The sequence below is a fragment of the Trichomycterus rosablanca genome, chromosome 11, assembly GCF_030014385.1.
Source record: "Trichomycterus rosablanca isolate fTriRos1 chromosome 11, fTriRos1.hap1, whole genome shotgun sequence".
Lineage (NCBI taxonomy): Eukaryota > Metazoa > Chordata > Actinopteri > Siluriformes > Trichomycteridae > Trichomycterus > Trichomycterus rosablanca.
Genome location: NC_085998.1, coordinates 25,183,363 through 25,197,679, shown reverse-complemented (window position 1 = coordinate 25,197,679; position 14,317 = coordinate 25,183,363). Strand labels below are relative to the sequence as shown.

Sequence of the window (14,317 nt, the reverse complement as noted above, 5' to 3'; positions counted from 1 at the left end):
ATTTGGACATGTTCACTGTGGGGTGTACTCACTTATGTTGCCAGCTATTTAGACATTAATGGCTGTGTGTTGAGTTATTTTCAGAAGACAGTAAATCTACACTGCTATACAAGCTGTACACTGACTACTCTAAGTTATATCCAAGTTTCATGTCTATAGTGTTGTCCCATGAAAAGATATAATGAAATATTTGCAGAAATGTGAGGGGTGTACTCACTTTTGTGATACACTGTATATACGTATATATATATATACAGTGTATCACAAAAGTGAGTACACCCCTCACATTTCTGCAGATATTTAAGTATATCTTTTCATGGGACAACACTGACAAAATGACACTTTGACACAATGAAAAGTAGTCTGTGTGCAGCTTATATAACAGTGTAAATTTATTCTTCCCTCAAAATAACTCAATATACAGCCATTAATGTCTAAACCACCGGCAACAAAAGTGAGTACACCCCTAAGAGACTACACCCCTAAATGTCCAAATTGAGCACTGCTTGTCATTTTCCCTCCAAAATGTCATGTGATTTGTTAGTGTTACTAGGTCTCAGGTGTGCATAGGGAGCAGGTGTGTTCAATTTAGTAGTACAGCTCTCACACTCTCTCATACTGGTCACTGAAAGTTCCAACATGGCACCTCATGGCAAAGAACTCTCTGAGGATCTTAAAAGACGAATTGTTGCGCTACATGAAGATGGCCAAGGCTACAAGAAGATTGCCAACACCCTAAAACTGAGCTGCAGCACAGTGGCCAAGATCATCCAGCGTTTTAAAAGAGCAGGGTCCACTCAGAACAGACCTCGCGTTGGTCGTCCAAAGAAGCTGAGTGCACGTGCTCAGCGTCACATCCAACTGCTGTCTTTGAAAGATAGGCGCAGGAGTGCTGTCAGCATTGCTGCAGAGATTGAAAAGGTGGGGGGTCAGCCTGTCAGTGCTCAGACCATACGCCGCACACTACATCAAATTGGTCTGCATGGCTGTCACCCCAGAAGGAAGCCTCTTCTGAAGTCTCTACACAAGAAAGCCCGCAAACAGTTTGCTGAAGACATGTCAACAAAGGACATGGATTACTGGAACCATGTCCTATGGTCTGATGAGACCAAGATTAATTTGTTTGGTTCAGATGGTCTCAAGCATGTGTGGCGGCAATCAGGTGAGGAGTACAAAGATAAGTGTGTCATGCCTACAGTCAAGCATGGTGGTGGGAATGCCATGGTCTGGGGCTGCATGAGTGCAGCAGGTGTTGGGGAGTTACATTTCATTGAGGGACACATGAACTCCAATATGTACTGTGAAATACTGAAGCAGAGCATGATCCCCTCCCTCCGGAAACTGGGTCGCAGGGCAGTGTTCCAGCATGATAATGACCCCAAACACACCTCTAAGACGACCACTGCTTTATTGAAGAGGCTGAGGGTAAAGGTGATGGACTGGCCAAGCATGTCTCCAGACCTAAACCCAATAGAACATCTTTGGGGCATCCTCAAGCGGAAGGTGGAGGAGCGCAAAGTCTCGAATATCCGCCAGCTCCGTGATGTCGTCATGGAGGAGTGGAAAAGCATTCCAGTGGCAACCTGTGAAGCTCTGGTAAACTCCATGCCCAGGAGAGTTAAGGCAGTTCTGGGAAATAATGGTGGCCACACAAAATATTGACACTTCAGGAACTTTCACTAAGGGGTGTACTCACTTTTGTTGCCGGTGGTTTAGACATTAATGGCTGTATATTGAGTTATTTTGAGGGAAGAATAAATTTACACTGTTATATAAGCTGCACACAGACTACTTTTCATTGTGTCAAAGTGTCATTTTGTCAGTGTTGTCCCATGAAAAGATATACTTAAATATCTGCAGAAATGTGAGGGGTGTACTCACTTTTGTGATACACTGTATATATATATATATATATATATATATATATATATAGGGGTTGGCCTAGGCCCCTTAGGTCTAGTGAGGTGAAATCTTAATGCTTTTGCATACCAAGACATTTTTGCCAAATGTATTCATCCAACTTTTGTGGGACCCGTTTAGGAAAGCCCATTTTTTCTGTTTCAGCATGACTGTGCCCCAGTGTACAAAGCAAGGTTCATAAAGGCATGGTTGGGTGAGTTTGGTGTAGAAGAACTTGACTAGCCCACAGACAGCCCTGACCTCAGCCCCATTAAACACCTTTGGGATGAACTAGAATGGAGATTGTGTGCCGTCTTGTCTAACATCAGAGTCTGACCTCATAAATGCTTTTCTGGATGAATGGAATTCGTGGACTCCAAAATCTTGTAGAAAGTCTTTCTAGAAGAGTGGAAGCTGTTATAGCTGCAAAGGGGGACCAATTCTATACAAATGACTTTGGATTTAGAATAAAATGTCATAAAAGCTCCTATAGGTGTGATGTCTAGGTGTCACAGTACTTTTTCTATGTAGTGTATTTTTTAGGAGCACAAATACACTAGCCAGTTAAACTGTCTTTATAAAGTAAATTAAATTACAGTTAAACAATTTAAAAAAAAAATGTACTACTTGGTGCTGTTTTTTCTCAAATCTGATGACCACTGATACTGAACTCATGACAATCTGCATCTGAACGTCTACAGCTGATAACGTACTTTTATTCCTGGTGCATATTTGCGTATGTGTTTGCATGCATGTGTGACACCTGTGCTGCTCTCCTCTTGGTGAACTGTTTTAATGTGGACAGTCGGTGCACCATCAGCTGGGGCTCTCTCATGACTGGGAAGGGCAAAATCACCAAATGATTCAATCCGAACAGGCATGTCTAAGCCAGAGATAAGCACATTGTCCAAAGCCCAGTCCCCACTGTCTGCTCCATCGTGCTGTGGCTGCCACCAGCGCACTTGCACTCCCACTGCACGAGCAACAGGTGGCAACATCACATTCATAAACCTGTAAAAGTTTTTAAATGTTAATTGACACAAAGTAGCAAATGAAATGACAGTGATAAACACAGTCAAGCACAGTTAGTACACAGTAAAGTCAAGTCAAGTCAACTTTATTTATATAGCGCTTTTTACAATAGACATTGTCTCAAAGCAACTTTACAAAATCCAGGACCCACAGATACAAACAATTTGCACAGAAAGTAAACAATTTGCACACATGAAATGTCCTTGCATTCTTGCATGCAATATGAAAATGGCTCAGTTAACAACACACAAAACTGCACATGATTAAACCTAAAACCTTAATCAATGTTGTTACTTTTATATTATTTTATATGATTTATTACACCGCTGTCTCAGGGCGGTAATAAAATCAGGCAGAGGCTCACCACCAGGTTAACTCTAGGCCCAAGTGCAAGGGTTGGACAGAATCAGACTAAACAGGGAGACTATAAGGTAAATATGACAAAGGCTTAGAGAAAGAAAAATCTGCTGGCACCACCTGGATTTGATACCAGACTGCAGAGCATCAACAACAAAGAAATGCTTTATATTGTTTGCTTAATGTCAGCCTGAAACAAGGTTTACAAAAAAGGACTCAAAGAATCAACTTTCGCAACCCAAACTACAGCTAACAAGAGACAGTTCAAGTGGAACTGCAACCATGACCAGCTAGCTAGCTACCCAGTCCACCAACTGAAATGCAATTACTGCCATGATGCTTCTTCTCGAACACTAAGCTAAAAAGACAGAATGTAAAAAAAATGCTGGGAGTTCAAAGAAACAATACATACTGATGATTCAGTCAGTCATGAAATATGGCTTCGCGAAATGCGGAAGTGAGTGATTTAGTAACAACATAAACAAAATTGCCAAGAATAGAGAGCGCACTAGAGACACAAGTGAGTACACACATCGATTAGTCCAATGACTCAGCACCGCATTAGGCTCATTAGTGCTTCAGCTCCTAGGACCTTTAGTGTGTTTTGTACTACAACAGGCTGATCTACGCTTCCTGCTGTGAGACAAAGTGGATGACAGTAATCAACTAATTACAAAGGTAAGCAGTTTGGGACATGTGGAATTACCATTCACTCTTTGGTTTAATAGCCAAGTAACTTAAGTGCAGGGGAAAAAAACTTACTACAGTACTTCTTGTACAGTAAGAAGTACACAGATGTTTAACATTTTAAGTCGTACACAAGGAAAAAGTGCAATACTCTTAGATGCAGATAAAGTCACAATAAATAAATAGAAACATCAAAACCAACTCAGCAATCAGGACTTTGGCACTGAAACTACTGAAAAAAATCATATAAACTTGTTGGTTATAAAGATTATAAAGTTTACAAAGATCCCTAACTACATTTATATGTAATTTATAGCAAGATTTAGACAGACTTACCCTGGCTTGCTAAATTGGCTATAGTATATCTCCATCAGCAAACTCCAGCTGATGCCTCCATTGAGACTGAACTCCAGCAAGACACCTTGGTTTCGGTTTTTAGGGGGGGAAATACAGCCAAACATGAAGTAGAATTGTATAAACTCAGCACTGGTCAAGTTCAAATCCACGGTTACTAGCTGACGAGTGCAGAGCTGTCGTAACAAAAACCAAAAGGAGAAACAAAAGAGACAAAACGAATTGCAAAAAAAGTGTAATTAATAGGAAAATGATCTAACAAAATGGTAAACATTCCTCTGTCCGTGTGTTGCAGGCATCAAGTTTTAAATTTGTTTATATTTAAAAAATACAATTAAGTTGGTCAGTGAAACATTGGATCTTTATACATTTGTCAGTTAAATACAATATTGGACAGTTAAATAATTTAAAAGAACAAACAAATCACAGATAATTGTACCAATTTTTCTAAGATTTTTTTCTTTTTAATTTAATCAGTTTTTTCATAGGCAAAATTTTCATTTATTGCATTTAAATATCAATATGCACCATCTTTTTACAGTTGTTGAAAAACTCAAGAACCCATGATCATTTTTATTATGTTACACTTAGAGATGCATAAGTACCGATACTGGTATCGGGTATTGGTCCGATACCGCGCTCATTAACTCGTACTCGTACTCGCAAACGAGGCTCCGATACTAAACATCCGATACCGTGTGCCTAGTGCATGTTGCTGCGTTATGCCTGGTTCACACTACACGATTTTTGCCCTGATTTTCGCTCGGCGACTGGTCGGCGCTAGATTTGCCGGCTCGGGAGCAACTCGGCGTTCGCTCGGCGATCAAAACTATCCAACTCGATTCGACCGGCTCGCCGAGCGCTCGTCTTGCACGTCAGATATCTGATCTGAGATGTGCGACTGGCAGTGAGTGACATGTCGAACAAGCCAATGAGAACGCAGGATTTTTGGACGTGGTATCATTAAACTTCTCGTCACTTCTCACGTGTGTTTTTGTTTAAAAAAAACGGTATTCTAAATAGGTATCGGTATCGGCAAGTACAAAAATACATGTACTTGTACTCGTACTCGGTTGGGAAAAAATGGTATCGATGCATCCCTAGTTACACTCTATGGCATCCAAGGGTTAGGAAAAGCAGCAAACCAAGGACTATACATATTATATATAAAGGTGCAAATAACTTACTCCACTGAAGTGCAAGGCTGCACCTGAAGCTACAGCTCCACATATTGTGCTTGGTTTTCCCCCAGTCAGCATGTGCCAGTGACTAAAGGAGGGGGCACGACTGAAACTGTCCTTAAGATGTGAAAGAAGGGGCACTACAGCCTTGTCACAATAAGAACCCCCCCACCCCTGGTCACACCTAGGAAAGGGAAAAAACATAAAACATTAGCTTTATTTAAATTATGTATACTGAAACCCCAAATCAGATAAGGTTAGGACAGTATGGTAAATGCAAATAAATAAAATATGCAGTGTTTCTTACATTCACTTTAACTTATTTTATTGCAGACAGTATGCACCTAGGATATTTCATGTTTTGAAAGAAACTGAATTATTTACGAAAAATCCTGAGAAGAAACATAAACCAAAAAAAGGACTGATCATACAATTCACTCATGAGGACCAGGGCACAAGTCTGTTACAGAATACACTCAAGTGCTGTGAGTGTCCATCCCCACAAATGAGTCCCAGACTGCTGCTAGCCTCACAAGTGAGCTCTGCAGCCAGACCCTACTCAAAAAGTTACACAGCTGTTAGTATCAAAAATTTCTGAGAAGCTGTATTTATCTGTCTTTATCTTTTAGACGATAATATTGTGGCATTGACACAGGCAAGGACGAGGCAACAAAAAAATTTTTTATGCTTTTTTAGTAAACTGGATGGAGCAGGAGTCTTACACCAAACATAAGGCTAAGCCCAACAAAAGCAACACAGTACATCAAAACGGTGGTCTGCAACAAATGCACAAACACGACACATACCAAACGTTACATGGAACTATACAGTTTACTCTGTTTGAGTATGCCGATCATGGCACCGGTGGTTCTCCCTGCATCCGCTGGTGTTCCGCCCCTTCAGCAGACAAAGAATTACCAACCATGAGTCATGGTGTTTCGGCGCTTCTGAAAACTCCTTTCCCATCCATTCTCAGTGCCGTGCAGCGACTGAAGCTACACCTCATAGAACGCCCCCACTCTGCTGCTGTCATATTGTGGCAGGCGCAATGGCTTCTGCACCGCCTGCGGCCTCATGTGCATCTGTTGCCAGGCGCACTGGCTGGGGGATGGCTTGCTTCAGCGGCCCTGGGTGGGGCACACTGTCTCCTTCATTCAGGGCTGGGCAGACATACCGCTTGGTTCCCTGCCCCTGCAGCATGCCGTCATCAATCTGTTCCACCTCCCAAGCTTCTCCATTTTGCCATCGGGCCTCCCAGCAGTTGGTTGATTTTGCCAACAGGTCGCTCTCCATCAATCAATCTATCCAACTTCTGACACCAATGTGGCATTAACGCAGGCAAGCACAAGGCAGCAGGAATAATTTTTATGCTCATTTATTGAATGTGTGGAGTCAGTCTGACTTACACCAAACATAAGGCTTAACCCCCCAACACAACACAATACATTAAAATGGTAGTCTGTGCAACAAGTACACAAAACAAATTGCACAACTTATCCCAAACGTTACATAGAACTACACAGTTTACTGTACATAATTTTAAGCTCACTAAATTAGCATTTATTGAATTATTTACTTAGAATATTTACACTATTTTAGCTAGCGGCATGATGCATACCCACTGGCTGCCACGAATTATGCAGCACATTCTGGGAAACCCAAGACGGCTGCTGTTTACATTTGTTACATCTGTGTTCCATTATGCTTTCTGGTAAATAGAGTTATTAATGGCAGATACAGTGGGGCCAAAAAGTATTTAGTCAGCCACTGATTGTGCAAGTTCTCCTACTTAGAAAGATGAGAGAGGTCTGTAATTTTCTATGAGAGACAAAATGAGAAAAAAAAATCCAGGAAATCACATTGTAGGATTTTTAAAGGATTTATTTGTAAATTATGGTGAAAAATAAGTATTTGGTCAATAACAAAAGTTCAACTCAATACTTTGTAACATAACCTTTGTTGGCAATGACAGAGGTCAAACGTTTCCTGTAAGTCTTCACCAGGTTTGCACACACTGTAGCTGGTATTTTGGCCCATTCCTCCATGCAGATCTCCTCTAGAGCAGTGATGTTTTGGGGCTGTCGCTGGGCAACACGGACTTTCAACTCCCTCCACAAATTTTCTATAGGGTTGGGGTCTAAAGGCTAGGCCACTCCAGGACCTTGAAATGCTTTTTACGGAGCCACTCCTTCGTTGCCCGAGCGGTGTGTTTGGGATCATTGTCATGCTGGAAGACCCAGCCACGTTCCATCTTCAATGCTCTCACTGATGGAAGGAGGTTTTGGCTTAAAATCTCACGATACATGGCCCCGTTTATTCTTCCCTTAACACGGATCAGTCGTCCTGTCCCCTTTGCAGAAAAACAGCCCCAAAGCATGATGTTTCCACCCCCATGCTTCACAGTAGGTATGGTGTTCTTGGGATGCAACTCAGCATTCTTCTTCCTCCAAACACGACGAGTTGAGTTTTTACCAAAAAGTTCCATTTTGGTTTCATCTGACCACATGATATTCTCCCAATCCTCTTCTGGATCATCCATATGCTCTCTGGCAAACTTCAGACGGGCCTGGACATGTACTGGCTTAAGCAGGGGGACACGCCTGGCACTGCAGGATTTGAGTCCCTCTCCGCGTAGTGTGTTACTGATGGTAGCCTTTGTTACTTTGGTCCCAGCTCTCTGCAGGTCATTCATCAGGTCCCTCTGTGTTGTTCTGGGATTTTTGCTCACCGTTCTCATGATCATTTTTACCCCACGGGATAAGATCTTGCCCCAGATCGAGGGAGATTATCAATGGTCTTGTATGTCTTCCATTTTCTTACAATTGCTCCCACAGTTGATTTATTCACACCAACCTGCTTGCCTATTGTAGATTCACTCTTCCCAGCCTGGTGCAGGTCTAGAATTTTCTTCCTGGTGTCCTTCGACAGCTCTTTGGTCTTGGCCATGGTTGAGTTTGGAGTCTGACTGTTTGAAGCTGTGGACAAGTGTCTTTTATACAGATAACGAAGTCAAACAGGTGCCATTAATACAGGTAACGAGTGGAGGACAGAAGAGCTTCTTAAAGAAGAAGTTACAGGTCTGTGAGAGCCAGAAATCAAAAAAAAAATTTCTCATTTTGTCTCTCATAGTTGAAGTGTACCTATGATGAAAATTACAGACCTCTCTCATCTTTCTAAGTAAGAGAACTTGCACAATCAGTGGCTGACTAAATACTTTTTGGCCCCACTGTACTTGAAGCATCTCTTTCAACTGTTTCAGTTATATCTAATGCACAGTGTATAATTGGGTGGCGAGAAAAAACCTGACAGTGAGCTCATCGCAAAAAAATATTAAATGAACCTAAGGACATTAGCTAAACTAAACAAAAACAAAACATAAACCAAAAGATCAACCAGGGGGGTAATACAATCTGAAAAAAGGAAAAGGAAAAAAATATATATAAAATACTCCTTAAACATGTATGATTTGATATGGAACCTGAGAATACAGATCGGCTAACAAACAGAAAAAATAAAAATGAATGGGAACACCAGTACAACAAAAACTCAAAGGGAAAACACTTTGACACATCAGCTACTCAGTGTATCAACATACCATATTACAACAACAGTCCAGGGAATGGTTATGTATTCATTCTTTATTATTCTTTTGAACATATCAAACCATTCTTCTGGGCCAATGCTTTTATGTATAATAATGTACTGGCTCCTGCCTCATATCTGGTGGAATTCAAGGGGGCACTTCACTGTTTAAGGTGGGGCCCACCAATTAGAAGGAGAGGGACAAGGGTAGGAGTTGTAGTATGGGAAAACATACAGCATAGCTTTGGCTTGAAATATATGTAAAAAAAAGAATTATTCCACAGAGATCAGGAAGTTGCAACCTGCATGCAACAAGTTTAATACTCCATAGGACCATAAATGGCCCAACATATCTGGGATGTCATTTTTTTGACTCTTTAACAATATGGTCAGGTATTTGGCTGACAGCCAAATTGTTGGCCAGAAAGAAGATCCTAGTCACCTTTTTTGGTTTGTGGCTGTCATCCCTGATGCCACTGCAACAAGTGAGTTTGTGAAGTTTCTTTCCTCCTACAAATTTCATGATCAACTGTGAGTGAAATTACTAAAAAGTGGAAGCATTTAGGACACAGCAACTCAACTTCGTCACAGACCATGTAAAATTACAGAGCTAGGTCACCAAATGCTGAGGCACATAGTATCTTAAAGTCACCAATGCTTTGCTGAGTCAATAACTGCAGAGTTCTAAACCTTCTCTGGCATTAACAGCACTTTTGGCACTATTCTAGTGGCAGCCTGTTACAGCAGCTCTTTCTTTTTTCTGTTCTTACCTTTTTGTGTAACTACTTTTGTGTAACTTTTTTTCTTTTCATGTCATTCCATCAATGCTAACCTGTGCAAATATGAATGTGAAATTGGTAAGATTAGAGATCTGATTTTTATTTATTTATGGAATCCCATTGCATCGGCAAACCCATTTAAGTTTAATCATGCTTTTACTCTCCCTACTTTCACTCAATATATTAAATGCCATACTGGGGACAACAAAACTCAGGATCTACTGAATGAAAGCACAGAGGTTGCCAACCACATGGTGTATGAGAATTTTGTCTGTGTAGGCTAGTGATGTATTAAAGGACTGTTTTGAGATCACCAGACCTTTGGATGTTTATCTGACGGGAATGAACATTGAATACAATGTGCAGACTACAGTTAAGAACATTTTATGACACTTTGGTAGCATCTGCCATCATCTACACAGTGGTGTGCTGGGAAGATGCAATCTCGGAGAAGGACAGAAAAAGACTAGTTGGTCAAGAGTCCAAAGTTACATTTGGACTTCTCTCGAATCCGTGGTGGAAATGGGAGAGAGGAGGATAATAGCCAAGCTGTCATCTATCCTGGACAACACCTCACATACACTGCACGAGTCTGTAGGGGCTTTAACCAGTTCCTTTAGCACCAGACTTTTCCACCCACTGTTTAAGAAGGAGCACTACCATAGGTTCGTAATTCCATCTGTGATCAGACTTTATAACAATAATGTACCATAAAAGTTCTTTAAAAATCTCACGTTTTTTACATATCCATATGCAAATGCATTATTCATCCTGTGAAAACCTCTCCCTTTTTACTTACTCACATATTTATTCACTATATACTCATTGTCACTACCTTCATCATGTGGAACTTATCGCCCCTAATATAAGTGCAATAACACGAACAAATGGGAATGTGATTCTGTTTGTTCCTTAAATAAAGGGAATGTGGGCAATTCTTATCTGTTTTCCAAAGATTTTGGGTATGGTAGCTGCTTTGCTGCAGACAGGAAAACCCTGCAGAGAGTAGTTAGGGCCGCAGAGAAGATCATCGGCGCCCCACTCCCAGCCCTAGAGGACATTTATAAGGATCAATGTGTCAGAAAGGCCTCAAACATCATGCTGGACCCCTCTTCACCTGTCCCACCACCTCTTTGTGCTCCTGCCCTCTGGTAGGAGGCTGTAGAACATCCGGGCCAGATCCTCCAGACTACGCAACAGTTTTTTTCCTCAGGCCACCAGGGCAATGAACTCCCTCCACAAGCTGCCCCCCATTCCTCCCGTCAGGGATTGAATGAGATGGAACAGAATGCATATGCATTTTACAACTGCTAAATACTGCACCCAGGAATATTACAGCTCTTTTGATCAGTGATGGCATAGTTACCTTGAAAAAGTAATCTGATTACTGATTACTGATTACTCCTTTAAAAAGTAACTTAGTTACTTTATGGATTACTTGATTTTAAAAGTAACTAAGTTAGATTACAAGTTACTTTATTAGTTACATTCAGCAGCTGCCGTAATGCAACTGGAGCTGCGTCGGCGATTGAAGCGGAATAAGAAACAAGAAAGACGCGGAAAAAGAGTCCTCTGTTCACAAGTGTAAGTAAGATAAATAAAATAAATTTATTTAAAGACAAATAAATAACAAAAAGACGATAAATATCCTAAATTTTGGCAAGTGGGATTTGTAATGAGTCTGTAACTATGGTGACTATGGTGATATTACGTCACCACGTCCCCGTCGGGCTGCGTCCGAAATCACCACTTTCATACTGAACAGTATGCAGTTATTAATCATTTTTAAGCATTAAGCATTTATTAAGCAGTACACGAAAAATATCCGAATAATTTACTGCTTGGGCAGCATTTTTTGTGTATGCGAACACAGCACACTTGCGTACTAAAAGAGCTTACTTCTGTACCGGCAAGCAGTGCACACTACCTCTAATTTAACTATGCGATTTTGGACACAGCCATCGTTTTTCGGTTGTCACTACATTATAAATGTCACCGCGTCACCTGCAGCTGTGGAGCAGATGCGACAGGCAAAACGAAACCGCTAGAAGTATGCCAGCTTGTAAGCTTGTGAAGGCGCGTTCGGCTTTGCGCAACGCTCGCGAATTTAGTTTCGCTGGAAGTATGCTGAGGCCTTAAGTATGCGATTCCAGAGACGCAAAAAGACAGCAAAAATACTGACCATCAGTGCTTTTGATCCAGCACTTTAAAGATTTATCCAGCACTTTCCTATACCCACTCTTTGATTTGTTACTATGTTTTTAAATGTGCTAAATGTCTCTTGTATACTGTTTCCCTTCTTATGAGTGACTGTTACACAGTGTGAATGCTTGTTGATTGAGCAGTATGATCTGTGGAGAAATGATATCTCGCTTCTGTATATGCTGAAGGTATATGAAGGAAGTGACAATAAACTAAACTAACTAAATAATTTCCCTGACGGTATCAATAAAGTCGTATCTCTCTTATCTTATCTCTTATGTGTCGAGAGTTTCATGGCATGGGTTTTCATGGCTGAGCAGCTGCATGCAAGCTTTACAATACCAAGCACAATGCTATGTGGTGGATGGAGTGGTGTAACGCCCGCTGCCACTGGACTCTGGAGCAGTGGAACTGTGTTCTGTGGATTGACAAATGACATTCTTTATCTGTTAGTCTGATGGCCAAGTCTAGGTTTAGTAAATGCCAGGAGAATTTTACCTGCCTGACTGCATCGTGCCAGCTGTAAAGTTTGGTGAAGGGAGGATTAAGCTATGAGATCATTTTCAGGGGTTTGCCTAGGCCCCTTTGTTCCAGTGAAAAAGAAAAATTAATACTTTAGCATACCAAGACATTCTAGACCAGGGGTTTTCAACCTGTGGGGCGGAGTACTTGTCTGGGGGGGGGCGCGAGTGCCTGACCAGGGGGTGTGGCATTACGAGATTTTTTTTACTTCTAAAACTAAAGCAATTCATTTTTCACCCACATATTTGATTAGTCTCACTGACCACGCACACACACGTTTAATGTTATTCAGTTCAGTTTGAAAAAACCTTTAAAATAGGGCCAACAGTGAAGATAAACCGGTGCCAAAAGCAACGACAGCTGTCATAAGTGTCTTTAAGAGAGACGCTCTGTTCACAGTATCGATATAAGTATCGATTCATTTTAAGCGCAGCGTAGGTTTCTTTTCTCAGACATCTCTCTGTTTTTACTGTTATTAATGAATGCTGCGGTTGTAAATAAACACCAGCTACTACAGAACATTCTATGTGACTCACTTTTCTTAAAAAGCTCAGGTTCAATTAAACTGGCTGTTACCACAGAGCGATAACCGAGTCAGACTCGTTCTGCCTGCGGAGCTAAAAGTTTTCTGTCAGTCAGAGCAGATGATGCTGAACTAACGAACTTAGTAACTGATGAACTTTTGTCTCTGCTCGGCTCTGTGAAGTAACGTTTTCTGCTCTCATCTACAGTGTATCACAAAAGTGAGTACACCCCTCACATTTCTGCAGATATTTAAGTATATCTTTTCATGGGAAAACACTGACAAAATGACACTTTGACACAATGAAAAGTAGTCTGTGTGCAGCTTATATAACAGTGTAAATTTATTCTTCCCTCAAAATAACTCAATATACAGCCATTAATGTCTAAACCACCGGCAACAAAAGTGAGTACACCCCTAAGAGACTACACCCCTAAATGTCCAAATTGAGCACTGCTTGTCATTATCCCTCCAAAATGTCATGTGATTTGTTAGTGTTACTAGGTCTCAGGTGTGCATAGGGAGCAGGTGTGTTCAATTTAGTAGTACAGCTCTCACACTCTCTCATACTGGTCACTGAAAGTTCCAACATGGCACCTCATGGCAAAGAACTCTCTGAGGATCTTAAAAGACGAATTGTTGCGCTACATGAAGATGGCCAAGGCTACAAGAAGATTGGCAACACCCTGAAACTGAGCTGCAGCACAGTGGCCAAGATCATCCAGCGTTTTAAAAGAGCAGGGTCCACTCAGAACAGACCTCGCGTTGGTCGTCCAAAGAAGCTGAGTGCACGTGCTCAGCGTCACATCCAACTGCTGTCTTTGAAAGATAGGCGCAGGAGTGCTGTCAGCATTGCTGCAGAGATTGAAAAGGTGGGGGGTCAGCCTGTCAGTGCTCAGACCATACGCCGCACACTACATCAAATTGGTCTGCATGGCTGTCACCCCAGAAGGAAGCCTCTTCTGAAGTCTCTACACAAGAAAGCCCGCAAACAGTTTGCTGAAGACATGTCAACAAAGGACATGGATTACTGGAACCATGTCCTATGGTCTGATGAGACCAAGATTAATTTGTTTGGTTCAGATGGTCTCAAGCATGTGTGGCGGCAATCAGGTGAGGAGTACAAAGATAAGTGTGTCATGCCTACAGTCAAGCATGGTGGTGGGAATGCCATGGTCTGGGGCTGCATGGGTGCAGCA

The 14,317-nt window shown here is 41.5% G+C and overlaps 1 protein-coding gene across 1 annotated transcript in view; it reads right to left on the bottom strand.

The window, feature by feature from the left end:
• Positions 1-14,317, bottom strand: part of reln (reelin) — a 360,462-nt gene that overhangs the window by 58,628 nt on the left and 287,517 nt on the right. The window contains exons 48-50 of the mRNA XM_063004091.1: positions 5,517-5,694; positions 4,312-4,505; positions 2,663-2,910 (exon numbers count right to left, since the gene is read on the bottom strand). Of these exons, the coding sequence (XP_062860161.1) occupies positions 2,663-2,910; positions 4,312-4,505; positions 5,517-5,694 (620 nt within the window). The remainder of the gene's footprint in view (positions 1-2,662; positions 2,911-4,311; positions 4,506-5,516; positions 5,695-14,317) is intronic.